The 17,102-nt window shown below is 41.0% G+C and overlaps 1 protein-coding gene across 1 annotated transcript; it reads left to right on the top strand.

Annotated features, from left to right (window-relative positions):
• Positions 1 to 6,626: 6,626 nt before the first annotated feature.
• LOC145160778 (uncharacterized) lies at positions 6,627 to 8,874 on the top strand. Its single transcript, XM_079080103.1, has one exon. It carries the CDS (start codon positions 6,673 to 6,675, stop codon positions 8,530 to 8,532), a length of 1,860 nt encoding a protein of 619 aa, XP_078936229.1. The 5' UTR covers positions 6,627 to 6,672; the 3' UTR covers positions 8,533 to 8,874.
• The last annotated feature ends 8,228 nt before the right edge of the window (positions 8,875 to 17,102 follow it).

Here is a 17,102-nt window from a genome sequence, read left to right as displayed (position 1 = left end):
GCTCACACACTCTCACAATAGCATTAGGGTTTCGAGATCTAGGGTTAGGACAGTGGAGGCTGGAAATGAGTCCAATAGAAAAGGTTTAAGGTGTTTAAATAGGGTGCAAACCCCGTAAATTAGGGTTTCATATCTGCCAGCCTACTCGTCGAGTTGAGGCCTCCCAACTCGTCGAGTAGGTTACTTAAAATGCGCGACCCTTACGATCTCTACTCAACAAGTTTTGGGCTACCAACTCGTCGAGTTGGTCTATAAAATGAAATAAATTATAAGTTAAATACATACCGGGAACCAGTCGTTACATATGGGGACATATTTTATAATTTATTTTCTACACAGGAACCAAACTTGCCAACATATGAAACTAGTATGGCAAAAATCTAAAATTCAAAACTATTGTGGCAAAAGTATAAAAGTCAAAACTATACTATTCATATAAGGGTTATTTTTATTATATATAATAATGTCTAGTAATATTATTTGTTAATGTACCTATTTATTTATTTATCTATTTTAGTGTAGGTTTCGTATTCATGTATAGTATAGGGGTCCTTTGTGTATCTTATATATTGTATGTTGTATAAATACTGATGAGAATACAATGCAAATCCTAAGGGGGATTATTTCCACAAACATGGTATCAGACTCTTACGATGTACGACGCATGAAAGCCTAGCAATCATGATTTTTTTCTCCCGCTCATCAGGTCTTCATCTGCAGAACTACAATCGATCAACCTCTTGTCATCGATTCCGTCTTGCTACTGCCTTCTTGCATCTTTTGACTTTGCGCCTTTCACCAACAATCCATACTCCTTCCGCTGCCTCACCACCAATCACAACAGTGTGGTGCGTACAAGTAGTTCTACTACAATCCTTCTCTCACGGTCAGTTTTCTAGTTATTAGTACGTCTTTTTTACTTCTGTTTATTATTTGTTTTCCCGGTTAATGATTACCTCGTCAAGTTCCTCCAGTAGCACCATTGCTCCCACTGCCCAACAACTTGTTTATGCAGTCACCAATGTTTATAACCAATTCAGTTTTAAACTCACCTCTGATGGATCCAAATACAAGTTGTGGTGTCGTATCTTCAAAGATATTTATACAGATGCTAAAGTTCTTGGTCATATAACTGGCACATCCAAGCCAACCGGTAAAGATGATGAAGATTGGGCATCTATTGACTCTAGGGTAAAATCCTGGTTCTACTCTACTTGTGACCCTTATGTGTTACAAGTCATTACAACTGATTCTTGCACCACCAAAGACATGTGGGATAATCTACATGAGTACTTTCTTAATAACAAGATGCCACAGATGCTCCAACTACAAGAACAATTTCGCACTACAAAAAAGGTGCATTTTCCATTCATGAGTACTGTCATACACTCAAACATCTCACATATACACTTCATGATGTCGACTCTGACATTTATGAATTGGAACTTGCGATGCAAATACTTCGTGGTATCCCATCCTCCTACCAAATCTTTATGGATGTGATAACGAATACAAAACCTTTCCCGTCTTTTTTAGAGGCCAAAAACATTATGTTAGTTCATGACCCGACAAACACAACCACCACCGCTATTTATTCTGTTTCCAACCAAACCGGGAAATCAAAAAATAAATGGAATAAAAATCATAATAATAATCGGGTCATTACCAAGGGAGGGGGTAATTCTAGTTTTTCTGCTTCTACTAACCATCTTGCAGGCACAAATTCAAGTCACAAAACACAATTTGTAGGAATGATGGGACCACCACCAAGTCAGAATGCTCAGAATCACCAATCTCAATTTTTTTATGGTCAAAGTCCAGCAACAAATCACTTTTCTGCTCCATGGAATTGGAAAAATTCGGTTACTGGGCTCTCTCAACAGCCCTATGTTGTTGGCGTTTTCTTCCCTACTCATCAGACCCAACCAGCCCATCTTCTTCAACAACAGTCGACCCCTTTGCTTCAGCATCAGCCCAATGTTGGTCCAGCTCCATCTCACCAGCAAGTTGTGTTTTTTGGGCAACCCATTTCGCTGCCACCTGGGCCAAATTCAATAGCTTTTCTTCCACAACCTATGGGACAAATTCCAACACAAGGATCAAATTTTTATGCTTCACAACAACAACCTATGGATATATCATCTATTTTTCAAGCCATGTCGATTCAACCATCGCCCGATAATCAACACTACATGGACACGGGAGCTAGCTCACAAATGATTTTTAATCAAGGTAGTATGCTTTCTCTTACACCATGTACTTCTAAATCCATAATGGTTGGTAACGGTGCAATTATTCTGGTATCTCACATTGGTCAAACTTTTCTTCCTTTTTCTCAAAATAAATTCTCTCTTAAAAATGTTCTTATGTCAAATCAAATAATTAAAAACCTTGTTACTGTTTGTCGTTTTACTACTGACAATCGGGTTTCTGTTTATTTTGATCATTTTGGTTTTTCTATAAAGGATCTTGACACCGATGAGCTTCTTCAGCGATGTGACAGTATTAGTGATTTGTACTCGTGCACTCCGTCTACCGTTCATCCCGTCCATGACAGCGCTATCAGTATGGTATCTCTTCCCACTTAGCATCGCCGCTTGGGTGATCCGGGATCTTCCATTCTCAAGTTTTTGCAGTCGCGTCATTTTATTTCTAGTAGTACTAATAAAATTCCACTTTGTCATGCTTGTCAACTTGGAAAACATTGTCGCTTATCTTTTTCTTCCTCTTTGTCTAAAACTACTCGTGTGTTTGAACTTATTCATTCGGATTTATGGACCTCTCCAATTCCCAGTTTAAGTGGTTTTAAATATTATATTGTTTCTTGATGAAATTTCTCATTTCTTATGAGTTTTTCCATTACGTGCCAAATCTGAAGTTTTTACTGTTTTTTGCAACTTTAAAATGTATGTCAAAAACCAATTTAAAACTGACATACAAGCATTTCAATGTGACAATGGAAAATAATTTAACAACCATTTGTTACTCACTTATCTTCAATCGAATGGTATCACAATTCGATTCTCATGTCCATACACATCTCAGCAAAATGGGAAAGCTGAACGTTCCATTCGTACCATAAACAACATCATACGCACATTCCTTTTCCAAGCTTCCCTTGCACCTAAATTCTGGATTGAAGCCCTCCTCACAACTGTTCACACTATGAATCTCCTTCCCACCACCACTCTATCCTTTAAGACACCCTTTGAAGTTCTTTTTGGTTTCTTTCCAAAGTATGATCATCTTCGTGTGTTTGGATGCCTGTGTTATCCTAACACATCTTCCACCTCTACCCACAAGCTCTCCCCTCGATCCACTACATGTGTCTATCTTGGTCCCTCCCCAGACCACAAGGGACATAAATGTTTAGACCTTGTCACTCAGCGTGTCATCATATCCCGTCATGTCATATTTGATGAAGGTCACTTTCCTTACTCTGATTTTCACCCTGCCCCTTCCGACTCTGACTATCAAAAATTTTCTACTAATGATGACACCCTCCCTCTCTCTTATCCTCATCGGTTCCCCCTCAACCCGATCGTGTGGATTCCACTCCTCCTTCTACTTCTCATCCTCTTCCTCCTCCTTCTTCTCCTCATCCGCCTACTGGTCATCACATGACCACTCGCTCTCGTACTGGTTCTCTACGACCACGTACTATTCTCAATCTTTCTGCTACTTCCGACATCTCCCCTATCCCTAAATCCACAACTCAGGCCATGGCTGATCCCAACTGGAAGCTACCTATGGATGCGGAAATATCGACTATCATCAACAATCATACATAGGATCTTGTTCCTCGTCCTCCCAATGCCAACATTGTTGGTTGTCGATGGCTATACCGTCACAAATTTCACTCTCACGGTAACCTTGACCACTACAAAGGTCGATTAGTTGCTCAAGGGTTCTCTCAACAACCTAGTCTAGATTTTGATGACACTTTTAGTCCGGTTGTGAAACCTGCTACCATTCGTACTGTTCTCAGTATTGTTGTCTCCCGTCACTGACCCATTCATCAACTTGATGTTAAAAATGCCTTTCTTCATGGTGACTTAACCGAAGAGGTTTATATGAAACAGCCACCGGGCTATGTTCATCCAAATCTTCCACACCATGTGTGCCGCCTATGTAAGGCCTTATATGGTCTCAAATAGGCCCCCCGTGCATGGTACCACCGGTTTGCTGTATATATCTCTTCGCTCGGCTTTACTTGTAGTTGCTTGGACACCTCTCTTTTTACTTTCCATCGTGCCGCAGAGACCATCTATCTCCTTATTTATGTGGATGATATCATTCTCACGGCTTCTAGCCCATCCCTCATCACACGAGTCATTACTCGACTCTCGTCTAAGTTTGCTATGACGGACTTCGGTCCTCTATCTTTTTTTCTCAGCATTACTACTACTCGTTCTGCAGATAGTCTGTTCTTATCTCAGACTGTCTTTGCCAAGGAGATTCTATCATGAGCTGATATGACCTCCTGCAACCCGTGTAGCACTCCTACGGACTCCAAACCAAAACTCTCTTCCTCGGGAAATCCGGTTTCTGATCCGACCCTATGTAGCAGTCTAGCTGGGGAACTTTAGTATCTGACGTTTACTCGACCAGATATTGCTTATGCAGTTCAACAAATACTCCCTCCGTCCCAATATTATTGTCCACAGACAAAAAAACACACATATTAAGAAAAACATTAATTACCACTAACTTTATTTAACAAAATGACAGTTTTGTCCTTACTTTGCATTTAATGTTCCATTAAATGCTTAGTTGGTTAAGTAATAATGAGGGGGTATTTTGGTAAAAATGTTATTTATTTTTAGAAGTGGACTATTATTTTGGGACAAACCAAAAAGGAAAGATGGACTATAATTTTGGGACGGAGGGAGTATGTTTGTACATGCATGATCCGCGTGAACCCCACTTTCTAGCTCTTAAGCGTATCTTGCGTTATCTTCAGGGTGCTCTTCATCATGGTTTGTTCATTCATCCGTCTCATGTCGATCGTTTGCGTTATCTTCAGGTTGGCTATCCCTCGACACGTCGGTCCACCTCTGGGTTTTGCGTTTATCTCGGTGATAATCTTATTTATTGGTCTTCCAAACGTCAACACGTCGTCTCTCGGTCTAGTGCCGAAGCTAAGTATCGGGGGGGGGGGGGGGGTAGCTAATGTTGTTGCTGAAACCACTTGGCTCCGAAATCTCCTTCTTAAACTTCCGTGCCCTTTAACTCGATCTACGATTGTTTTTTGTGACAATGTGAGTGTCATGTACTTAGCTTCTAACCCAGTTTAGCAACAAGAACCAAACATGTGGAAATAGACTTACATTTTGTTAGGAAACGCGTTGCCATCAGTCAGGTTCGCGTGTTTCATGTTCCTTCGGCTCATCAGTTTCCAGATATCTTCACCAAAGGACTACCTACACCTCTATTTTTGGACTTTCGTGACAGTTTAAACATTCGGGAACCCCCTGCTCAAACTGAGGGGGAGTGTTAATGTACCTATTTATTTATTTATCTATTTTAGTGTAGGTTTCATATTCATGTATAGTATAAGGGTCCTTTGTGTATCTTATATATTGTATCTTGTATAAATACCGATGAGAATACAATGCAAACCGTAAGAGGGATTATTTCCACAAACATTATTAGTTATAAAAAATCATATTCATATATGATATGTATATAAAAAGCAACAATTTAAATAACATATTAGATAAATAATGAAAAATTAGTTAAATGAAAAGATATATATTATAAAAGGTTAATCATCAAAGAAGGCTTTTAATTTAATAATTAAAGTTAATAAAAATAGTTTTAAATCTTAGCTCATTTCAACGTTAAAATGCTTTCAGAAAATAAGAAGTCACGTATCAAAATTGTTGAATTAGGGATATTTTAATTAATCCGCGTTTTCTGTTTATATGCCCTCCTTTATTGTCTACATAGTAAATACACACAAACTATGCATTCTTACCGATTGAAGTTTTACCTTTTTCTAGCATTGCAAATTTGCAATAAAAATATGATAATAACCAATAGATCACATTTGCTGGGTGATTATAATGTGTTTTTACATTTTCTGTCAATTTTATGATTCTTACCTCTCTCTCTCTCTCTCTCTCTCTCTCTCTCTCTCTCTCTCTCTCTCTCTCTCTCTCTCCATATATATATATATATATATATATATATATATATATATATATACACACACACACACATGATCGGACTATCATATCCAAAGCTAATGAAATTATTGTACTTCAATATATGTAGTTGACATAATAATAGTAATTGCACAATATGATTCTTTTTTTAAGATGAATTAATATATAAAATATTTTATTGGTTTAAAACCCATTTAGTTGTTATTTGGTCTAGATACAGACAAAATAAAATAAAATAAGATCTTTGGTCCTTTTTGACTTTGTCTTGTTTACGGTTCACCTCTCAAACTCATTGGTGGAAACATTCAAATCCATACCCAAATACATGAAATTTGGTGGGGTTCTTTCAAACTATTTAAAATAATATAGAAAATATATGACAACCTGTTACTGCATTAAAGAAATACAGATGACTAGTATAAAATGGGTTCTAATCCCTTCATCATTTACAACAAAAGTAAAGGTTTTTAGAGAGAATTAAGAAGACAGGAGGTTGCCTTCTATGGGAAGCCTTGGGATGTTGAGGCATTGGCCTCAACTTGTGTATGCTTTTGCTTTCTTATTGCTAGCCACCCTTACGGCTGCTGTGGACGAAACATGGCCTTATGGAGATTTGAAATTGCCACCACCTTTGAAAAACACATGGTCATATCCGCCTTACTTTTACAAATCTCCACCTCCACCTCCACCCTCACCTCCTCCTCCATATGTCTACAAGTCGCCACCCCCACCATCACCATCACCACCACCTCCATATTTGTATAACTCTCCACCCCCACCACCTCCCTACAAGTACAAGTCTCCACCCCCACCATCACCATCCCCACCGCCTCCCTACATCTATAAGTCTCCTCCTCCACCATCACCTCCACCTCCATATGTCTACAAGTCTCCACCACCACCATCACCATCTCCACCACCACCGTATGTTTACAAATCTCCACCCCCACCGTCACCATCTCCACCACCTCCGTACGTGTACAAGTCTCCTCCCCCACCATCACCATCTCCACCACCTCCGTATGTTTACAAGTCTCCTCCCCCACCTTCACCATCGCCACCACCTCCATATGTTTACAAATCTCCACCACCACCATCACCATCACCACCACCTCCCTATGTGTACAAGTCTCCTCCCCCTCCATCACCATCACCACCACCTCCATATGTGTACAAGTCTCCTCCCCCTCCATCACCATCCCCACCACCTCCTTATGTGTATAAATCTCCTCCCCCACCATCACCTTCACCACCACCTCCATATGTTTACAAGTCTCCACCCCCACCATCACCATCTCCACCACCTCCGTACGTGTATAAGTCTCCTCCCCCACCATCACCGTCCCCACCACCTCCGTATATCTACAAGTCTCCTCCTCCACCATCACCGTCTCCGCCACCTCCTTATGTTTACAAGTCTCCACCCCCACCTTCCCCATCTCCACCCCCTCCATATGTATACAAGTCTCCTCCCCCACCATCTCCATCCCCACCACCTCCATACATCTATAAGTCCCCACCACCACCTTCCCCGTCTCCACCACCACCATATGTATATAAGTCCCCTCCACCACCATCCTCATCCCCACCACCCCCATATGTTTATAAGTCTCCACCACCACCTTCCCCATCTCCTCCACCTCCATATGTATACAAGTCTCCTCCCCCACCATCACCATCTCCACCACCTCCATATGTGTATAAGTCTCCTCCCCCATCATCACCTTCTTCACCACCTCCATATGTCTACAAGTCTCCACCTCCACCATCACCATCTCCTCCACCTCCTTATGTTTATAAGTCTCCACCTCCACCTTCCCCATCTCCACCTCCCCCATATGTCTATACGTCTCCTCCCCCACCATCACCATCCCCACCACCTCCATATGTATATAAGTCTCCTCCTCCACCATCACCATCCCCACCACCTCCGTATGTGTATAAGTCTCCTCCCCCACCATCACCGTCTCCTCCACCCCCTTATGTGTACAAGTCTCCACCTCCACCTTCCCCATCGCCACCTCCTCCATATGTCTACAAGTCTCCTCCCCCGCCGTCACCATCCCCACCACCTCCATATGTATATGAGTCTCCTCCCCCGCCGTCGCCATCCCCACCACCTCCATATATATATAAGTCTCCTCCCCCACCATCACCATCCCCACCACCTCCATATGTATATAAGTCTCCTCCCCCACCATCACCATCTCCGCCACCTCCATATGTCTATAAGTCTCCACCTCCACCATCACATTCTCCACCACCTCCTTATGCTTACAAGTCTCCACCCCCACCTTCCCCATCTCCACCTCCTTCGTATGTCTATAAGTCTCCTCCACCACCACCTCCATATGTCTACTAGTCTCCCCCACCACCACAAATTTCAACTCCACCTTTGTATTATTATAAATCACCACCTCCACCAGCTAAGTCTCCCAATCATTCCTCTTACTACTATAATTCTTCCCCACCTCCGTGTTATTCTTAAAATACAGACATCTTGAACATTGCTCAATGATATGAGTGTAGCGTTTTACCACACCAATTTGCTTTTGAATAAATTTTATATTATATTTTCATTCATTCACATATTTATTCGTGAATTAATAACGTCACAGTGTACTATTACCTTGGTATATTTATGTTTTAGACATGATGTAAGCTTTTTTTATATCAATCAATGAATACAAATACTTCATAATAATGATTTGTGTCTTTTTCCGATACTATCAAATTTGTATGTGATGAACATTTAATACATGTGTTTACAAAATCTAAAACTGTGGTGTGTGTCATGCGATCATCCCGATCCCTTCCCCTTGCTAGTGGAAGTACCTGAAACCAAAACTAAAAACAGTAAGCACGAAGCTTAGTGAGTCTCCCCAACTACCACACACCATACACATATCACATATATATTGGGCCCCGCCCCTGCTACATCGAGTCAAGCTCGACATCGGCTTTCCCGGCATCGGTCCGTGCCCGTCATCGAACCCTATTCGGCATCGGGCCCCGCCCGGCATCGAGCAGATCTCGGCATACATATACATATAAAAAAACATATAACATAAGCACATAATACTAGCATGTAAACATTCCTCGGGCCCCGCCCGGCATCGGACCGAGATCCGAAAACATACTAACATTCCTCGGGAACCACCCCGGCATCGCACCGGAGTCCGGAACATACTATCATAACATATTAACTAGACATTCCTAGGGCTTGCCCCGACATCAGACCTAAGCTCGGAACACATAACACATAACAAACACATGCAAGAATCACAAGACATCAAGCATACAAGCATACAAGCATTCCTCGGGACCACCCCGACATCGGATCGAAATCCAGAAAACATATAAACCTACTTCGGGCCCCGCCCGGCATCGGATCGTGGTCTGGAACTACTACTATCTAAACGGGTTGGCCTTGGTGCCTTAGACCCGTTTCTACAGGAGAAAACTCACCTCGCAAAGCTGTTTGCAAAATCTCGCGGTAAGGAATATCTGATAGTTGCTCCAACGACTCCCCGACTATCAATATCACAATAATACTTAGTCAAAAAAATCTAATAATCCTTCTCAAGGTAAAATGACCATTTTACCCTTGATCAAAGTCAACATCCAGGTCAAAGTCAAAGTCAAGGTCAATCCCAGTCAACCCCAACTCGTCGAGTTATCTCCTAACTCGGCGAGTTCAAGTACTACTCAGCTCGTGGTCAACCGAGTCAACTCGTTGAGTCCCTTCCCAAACTCGTCGAGTTCTTCATAACATCGGGACAAAACGTATTAACTCGTCGAGTCCCTCCTTGGACTCGTCGAGTTCTTCAGTTTCCGAGTCCTAATTTTGCCCAAATCACTGAGTCATCTCCTAGACTCAACAGTTTCACTTAGACCAGAAAAAGGGTTTGGGGTCCACGACCCGACTCGCCGAGTCACAAGAACAACTCGTCGAGTCCCACATATGCCAAAGCCAAACAATCGATTCTGATCAATTCCAATGCTTCCAACTCATAGATCTGGACTCCTTAGGCTAGCATTACACATAAAGTTGCTAACTTTACGTGCATGCATGGTGTTATGAAGCTAAAACACCCACCACAAGCTAAAATGGAGTTCCAAGTCATGGAATAGGGCTACGGCTGAATAAAGGTGTCACAACTAGGAATTCTAATGCTTTGTAAACATTAAACAAGGATAACATTGTAACTAAAACTTGAAAGCATGTATGATGCTTATCCAATGACAACAAAATTCCATCAAACACTCTATACAAACACTTCAAATAGTCAAGTAAAGATTGGAAACCCTACAAATCCCGCTTTAAGTCCATAATGGGCTAGGACTTCTTTATTGGACCTAATGCACCAATAAGCTTCCAATTTGACTATTTTGGGCTTAGGACCCTTAAATGGGCTCTAACTGGACCCACTTTCATGAGATTCAACATTTTGGGCCATAATGGGCCTCAAATGAAATAAATCACCCTATTGGGCCATATTGGGCCGAAATTGTTTTCCATTTACACTTATGGACCCTTATTGGGCCGTGAAATCAATTAAAGAGCCCAATGGGCTGAAAACTCCTTGTTGGGCCATGTCTAATTTAATTAGCCCTAATGGACCATATATCCCCCCTTTATGCTAAGTTTGGGCCGTGAATACACTTAAGGGCCCAATGGGCCGAGAACCTTTTTCTATGGGCTTATAATTTCGAACAAGGCCCAAGCTCATCCATAAATGACCATTTCGGCCCATGTATATATAAAAAAAATGAAAATGAGAAGAATGGTGGGGAGAATTAACTAGGAGATGCCACATCCCTATTATTCAACATGTAACAATGCTATAATGCCCCATACTTCCATGCATGTCAACTCATTATATCTCTCTTCTCCTTCTTCTTATTACTTGCGGCCGAAGATCACAACACACACACATATATTTCATCAACTTCTTTCAAACACACTCTCTCTAGAAAAGCTTCTTCTTCTCTATTCAAATTTTCGAGATCTTGGAACTTTTCAAGGAGGTTCTCCACAAGAATCATCATCCTAGGTAAGTTGATGCTTGGATCCATAATCTAGTCTCTTTATTTCATCAAGAATCTCTTCTAAACTCACACAAACTCATGATCATACTCCTAGAAAACTCTAAGTTCGAGATCCACCCAAGAAGGCTTACTAGGATCAAACTCTTCCATTTCTTTCTTCAAAACCGACAACAACAAGCAAAGGTGAGTTCATACCCCTTGTTTTTGGTTTTTACATGATTTATGGGGGAGAATACAAGTAAAATGTGTAGATCCATGTGTTTTTGTATGATATGTGTGATTTCTTGAATTTATTTAATGAATATGTGCTAGAAACTTGATCTATTCGAGATTCTTAACCTTGTTAAGGAAATATATGACCTAAGAAACCTTATACATATAATTATCAAGGCAAAAGTATTATACAAGTTTAAACTAAGTAAAACAAAACACAAATCCTATTTATGAACCATTTTTGACAAATAAGCAAAAGATGGAGGAAATGATGTCATTTACGGTTTTTATAAGGGTCAAAAGGGTCAAATCAGTAAAAAAAAATGAGTTATTATGAAAATCACGGTTTTTAAAGGACTAAAAGTGTAATTTTTAGCCTAATGGGCTAAAGTTTGGGCTTTTCGGCTTTTAGGCCCAATTTGCGAAAAATATGAAACTTAAGGGACTGAAATTGTAAGTTTATCAAAATATGAGTTAAAAACATAAATAAACAAATTTCGGGGGCTGAAAATGTCTTTCTTACCAAATAGGACTAAAAATGCAAAGTTTTTGGATTTTGGGCTACAATTGTAAAAATTGCGAAAATTTGGACTACAAGTGTAAATCTTTTTATTAAAGGGCTGAAACTGTCCAAAACCTTATTTTGGGCTGAAAACATGATTTAAATGAGTGTTTGGGCCGAAAATGTCAAGAAACATAATCTAAGGACCTAAAATGTCACTTTTCATAAAAAGGGGTAAAAATTGTCATTTTTATAGAAAAAGGTGTCACAATGGTTAAACTAAATGTTTTTGGGCAAATTAAACTACTATAACTTTTGAGGTTAAAAATATCAATTTATAACGCATGGTTTTAAATATATATATATATATATATATATATATATATATATATATATATATATATATATATATATATATATATATATATAAAATAAAAACTTCGTTATAAATCAAACGTTAAAATATTTCGTTATTGCGAATAAACATTTAACATACCACGAATACCAACAATACGAACTTAAACTCGATAAAACATAAGCGATTCGAAAGTTGGGCTCGAATACCTTCTATACGTGCTATTGGGCCCTTGTGGCCCAATATCATGTTTATTGGGCCCGATAATTCACACATGTTTATTGGGCCTCCTGTGACCCAATTACATGCCTAAGGGACCCTCAATGGCTTTTACATGCTAATGGGCCTCAGTGGCCCATTAGCATTGCTAGTAAGGTCCAAATAAATCATATGCGAAATGGGCTAACGCGTCCTTCGTGTACTCGACAGCCTTAAATAACATACGTGATTAGTAGGGCCTCGTAGTCCTCTTCTCTTCGTCTGTTAGGCTTACCTTCTATTCAAGTAAACAAAAATCAGGTCGTTAATCAAAGGTTATTCAAATTCATTTGGATTAAGTGAGTAATAACGGGCGACACCAATAAGTGTCGGCCGTAGTCTGTAGTTATAATCAAAGTCTCTTGGAGGGAGAGCGAGAGTTTGTGCATAGATCTATATAGGGGTGACTCCCCCACACCTAAGATGTTCGCTACAATTAGACTCGGCCAGTCTAGGGTGACAAAATCTTAAGATCAATTCCGGCGTTCGCTAGAATGCCAAGACAGACGAACTAGTCATTATCATGCATGGTTATAACGACTCACATAGAGATCCAATACCATCTAAGTAATCATGGGAAATCATATTCATTCGTTGCGACGATACATTAATACAAAACGGTCATACTATTTTATCGGAAAACATCGGGTTTTCCGGAAAACAACATTATTCACTTGTACTTTCAATAACTATAATGCAAAACATATCATTTTTACACATTTTGAAATCGTTCACGCATATACTTATGGATCATCACACCTATTGTATAAACAATTGCCGTTTCAGAAAATATCGGATTTTCTGGGTTTTACAAACTATACAAAACATTTTCATATCAAACTTGCTTATGAACTCACCAACATTATATATGTTGACGTTTTCAAAATAACTTGTATTCTCAGGTAACAGATAAGCTGAAGAACAATACCAAGTGTGTTAGGATGTTATGTTTTGAAAACTCTTCAAACAATTTATGCTATGGATATGTAATATTTAGACAATGTACTTGATGTGAACAAGGTCAGTTGTAATGTATTAATGCATGGTGATGTTTATGTTATGTTTCATGTATATTCATTGTGATGATATTTCAATTTAAGTCACGCGAGCCCTCGGACGTTTCCACCGTCTGGTTCGGGGGTGTGACAGGTTGGTATCAAATCTCTGTTTATAGTGAACTGGCATATCTAACCACACATTGATATGCAACTATAAACCCAACAAGGGACTAAATAACTCTGAACAAAACAAATAAAATATACTAATAAACACTCTTACTTGTGCGACTTAGAAAAATGAACATAATAACAAATCAAAGAAGATGATTGGGAAAACCGCACATCCCGGTTAAGCCAGGATTGTTCACAGTTGTATTAGGGATGAATGTAGCCTGATCAACTACATTTCTTCGTAGTACAACTATCACATGCCCTGGGACGATCGCGATGGTCGGTAAACCTAAGGCATACCCTATTGTTAAACAAGGAGAGCGCATCAACCCAACCTTTTATATATAAATAACAAATCTTTGGAGTAATAATAGTTTATTTATATTCCTCCTTACGTGTTCCCCCTCACAGTCACCATGGAAGAGGTGCATCAGGGCATTCAGTTTCATCGGGTCTTAGTGGCCCACGGAATGATTGAGGACGACCCCGAGGAAGGACAAGGGGCAGCACACGGCGTTGGGCCCGACGAGTACACGTACACAGACTACAAGTTTGATGGGATCGATGACGACATGGAGGAAGAAAGAGGCACAGACGAAGCCTCCGTCACACCACCTACCGGCGAGACACAGCAGGACCACCCTGCCCCACCAGGGAATCCCGTGAGAGAGAATCGTTCTCCGGAGGCTGAGGCTGCCGCACTACGGCAACATCTATTCGCCATGGAAGCACGAGAGGTGCAGGCTGAACAGGAAAGAGATGAAGTCATTGGAGAGATGACTGAGATGGCCCAATTGTTGGCACAACACTTCGATATATGATCTCGCTGCCACCGTTGGGCGCTTCCTAGTGTGTTAGGACCAGCTTTACCCTACTAGTGATATGTTCTCTTATGTTTGCTATATTATGTACTACCGACCCCATGTTTAAGTGATTACACTACTCATAGAGTCGTTATGCTGTCGAACTTTGTACCTTTATGTATGCTCTTTCGAGCAAATTTTCATGTATCAAAGTGCGGATAATATTAGTGGAAAATATTATGTGTTTTATCGTGATGTTGTTATCTGCTATGTGTTTTATATTCTTATTGTTTGGTGTAAATATATGGAATCACTTAGATACTCAATCGATTCACGAAATTCCCAACCTAATACAATACGTACTCAACATCTTTTCGTTCCATAATAGCAAGATGCCGCAAAGACCAAACCACGGAAACAATCAACCACCGACACCACCAGAAATCAACTCAGCTGTGTTTCAAGCAACTGTATCTGCTGCAATCACAGCAACAATGGCGCAAATCTATAATGGGAACAATGATGGAGGAAACGGGCAGGGGGCCGGAAGTTCAAACAACGGGATGAACCACGGACCTACCAAGACATGCTCTTACAAAGATTTCAACAACGCCAAGCCACGAACCTTTAATGGCACAGGGGGAATGATAACCCTGAAGAGATGGATTGAAAAGGTGGAATCGGTGTTAAAGATATGCCGATGCCCTGAAGAAGTCAATGTGAAGTTTGCAGCATGTACATTTGTTGATCAAGCTCTCACCTGGTGGAATGGACATGTGGAGGCTATGACTCTTCCGGTGGCTAATGTCATGCCATGGACAGAATTGAAGGAAATGCTGATGGCTGAATACTGCCCGCGTGGCGAGGTTCAGAAAATGGAGCAAGAGTTATGGAATCTCACTGTCCGAAACTCCGACATCGATGCCTACATATCAAGGTTTAGCGAACTGTCTCTGTTGTGTCCTAGCATGATTACTTCGGAAGGGAAGGAAATCGAGTGATTCATCTGGGGATTAACTCCCCCAATTCAAGGAAACATGATTGCTGCGAATCCTAAAACCTTTGATAGTGCCAAGAGGTTGGCCAAGAAGCTATACGACCACAACAACAAGAAGGGCGAGAAGGTAGGGGAAACTGAAGGCAAGAAGGAGAGTGACAACAAGAAAGGAAAGAATAACAAGAGGAAGGGACGACAAGGCTCAGAGTCATCAAAGAAACAACAAACAGTGACAGTTCATGCTGCAACCACCCAAGTTCCCTCCACACCACATGCTCCAGCCTCATCTACCCCAAGTGCCCCTAAGCAGTATTCTGGGAATCTCCCAAAGTGCAACAAGTGCAATCTCCATCATAATGGTGAATGCAAGGAGATGCATTGTACTAGTTGCAACCGAAAGGGTCACACGGCAAAATACTGTAGGACCTATCCTCCCCAGAACCAGAAACAAGGAAACAACAACACCGCAACAACAACAACACCAACAACTACAACGGCAACAATGCTGGGGCTAGCCACACCTGTTATGGATGTGGAAGGACTGGGCATTTCCGTCGAAACTGCCCCAATGTCAACAACCAAGGGAATGGAGGAGCAGGGAGAATGCTGACCATGGGTCAAGGAGAAGCGGTTCAGGATCCCACTGTTGTCACTGGTACGTTTCTCCTTAACCACACATATGCATGCATCCTGTTTGATACCGGGGCAGAGCGAAGTTTTGTGAGTAATAAATTCAAACATTTGCTAAAACAACAACCCCAGAAGCTTAATGAAACCTTTACGGTGGAAATGGCTAATGGGAAAACAGAATCAACTGGGGAAATCTACGTAGGATGTACCCTAACTTTAAATCACCACGCCTTTCAAATAAACTAGATGCCTGTAACTATTAGGAATTTTGATGTGATTATCGGCATGGATTGGTTGAGCCCTCATCATGCCGAAATTATGTGTCGCGAGAAGGCCGTTCGCCTTCATCTCCCTAACCACGAAACCCTAATTATATACGGGGACAAACCCAATACGAACCTTCGTCTTATCTCGTGCATTAAGGCACAGAAGTATCTACAAAAGAAGGACTTGGCGTTTCTGGCTCACATAGTGGATAAGTCCAAGGAAGAGGTCAATATTTGAGACATCCCAGTGGCTTGCGATTTCCCGGATGTCTTTCCTGAAGATCTTCCGGGGATACCCCCAGAAAGACAAGTCAAGTTCCGAATTGAGTTGGTGTCGGGAGCTACACCCATTGCCAAATCACCCTATAGGTTGGCTCCTGCGGAGATGCAAGAACTGTCAAGCCAACTTAGCGAACTCTTGAGCAAAGGATTCATCCGACCTAACTTCTCACCCTGGGGAGCTCCGGTCCTCTTTGTTAAGAAAAAGGACGGATCCTTTAGGATGTGTATTGATTACAGAGAACTGAATAAGCTCACTATCAAAAATCGCTACCCACTTCCGCGCATCGACGATCTATTCGACCAGCTTCAAGGAGCAAGTTACTTCTCTAAGATAGATCTGCGATCCGGATACCACTAACTCAAAGTCCGGGAAGAGGATATCCCCAAAACCGCTTTCCGAACTCG

This window comes from Lactuca virosa, chromosome 2 (assembly GCF_052849685.1).
Source record: "Lactuca virosa cultivar CGN04683 chromosome 2, Lactuca_virosa_CGN04683_v6, whole genome shotgun sequence".
Classification (NCBI taxonomy): Eukaryota; Viridiplantae; Streptophyta; class Magnoliopsida; order Asterales; family Asteraceae; genus Lactuca; species Lactuca virosa.
This window is presented reverse-complemented; position numbering and strand designations above follow the sequence as displayed.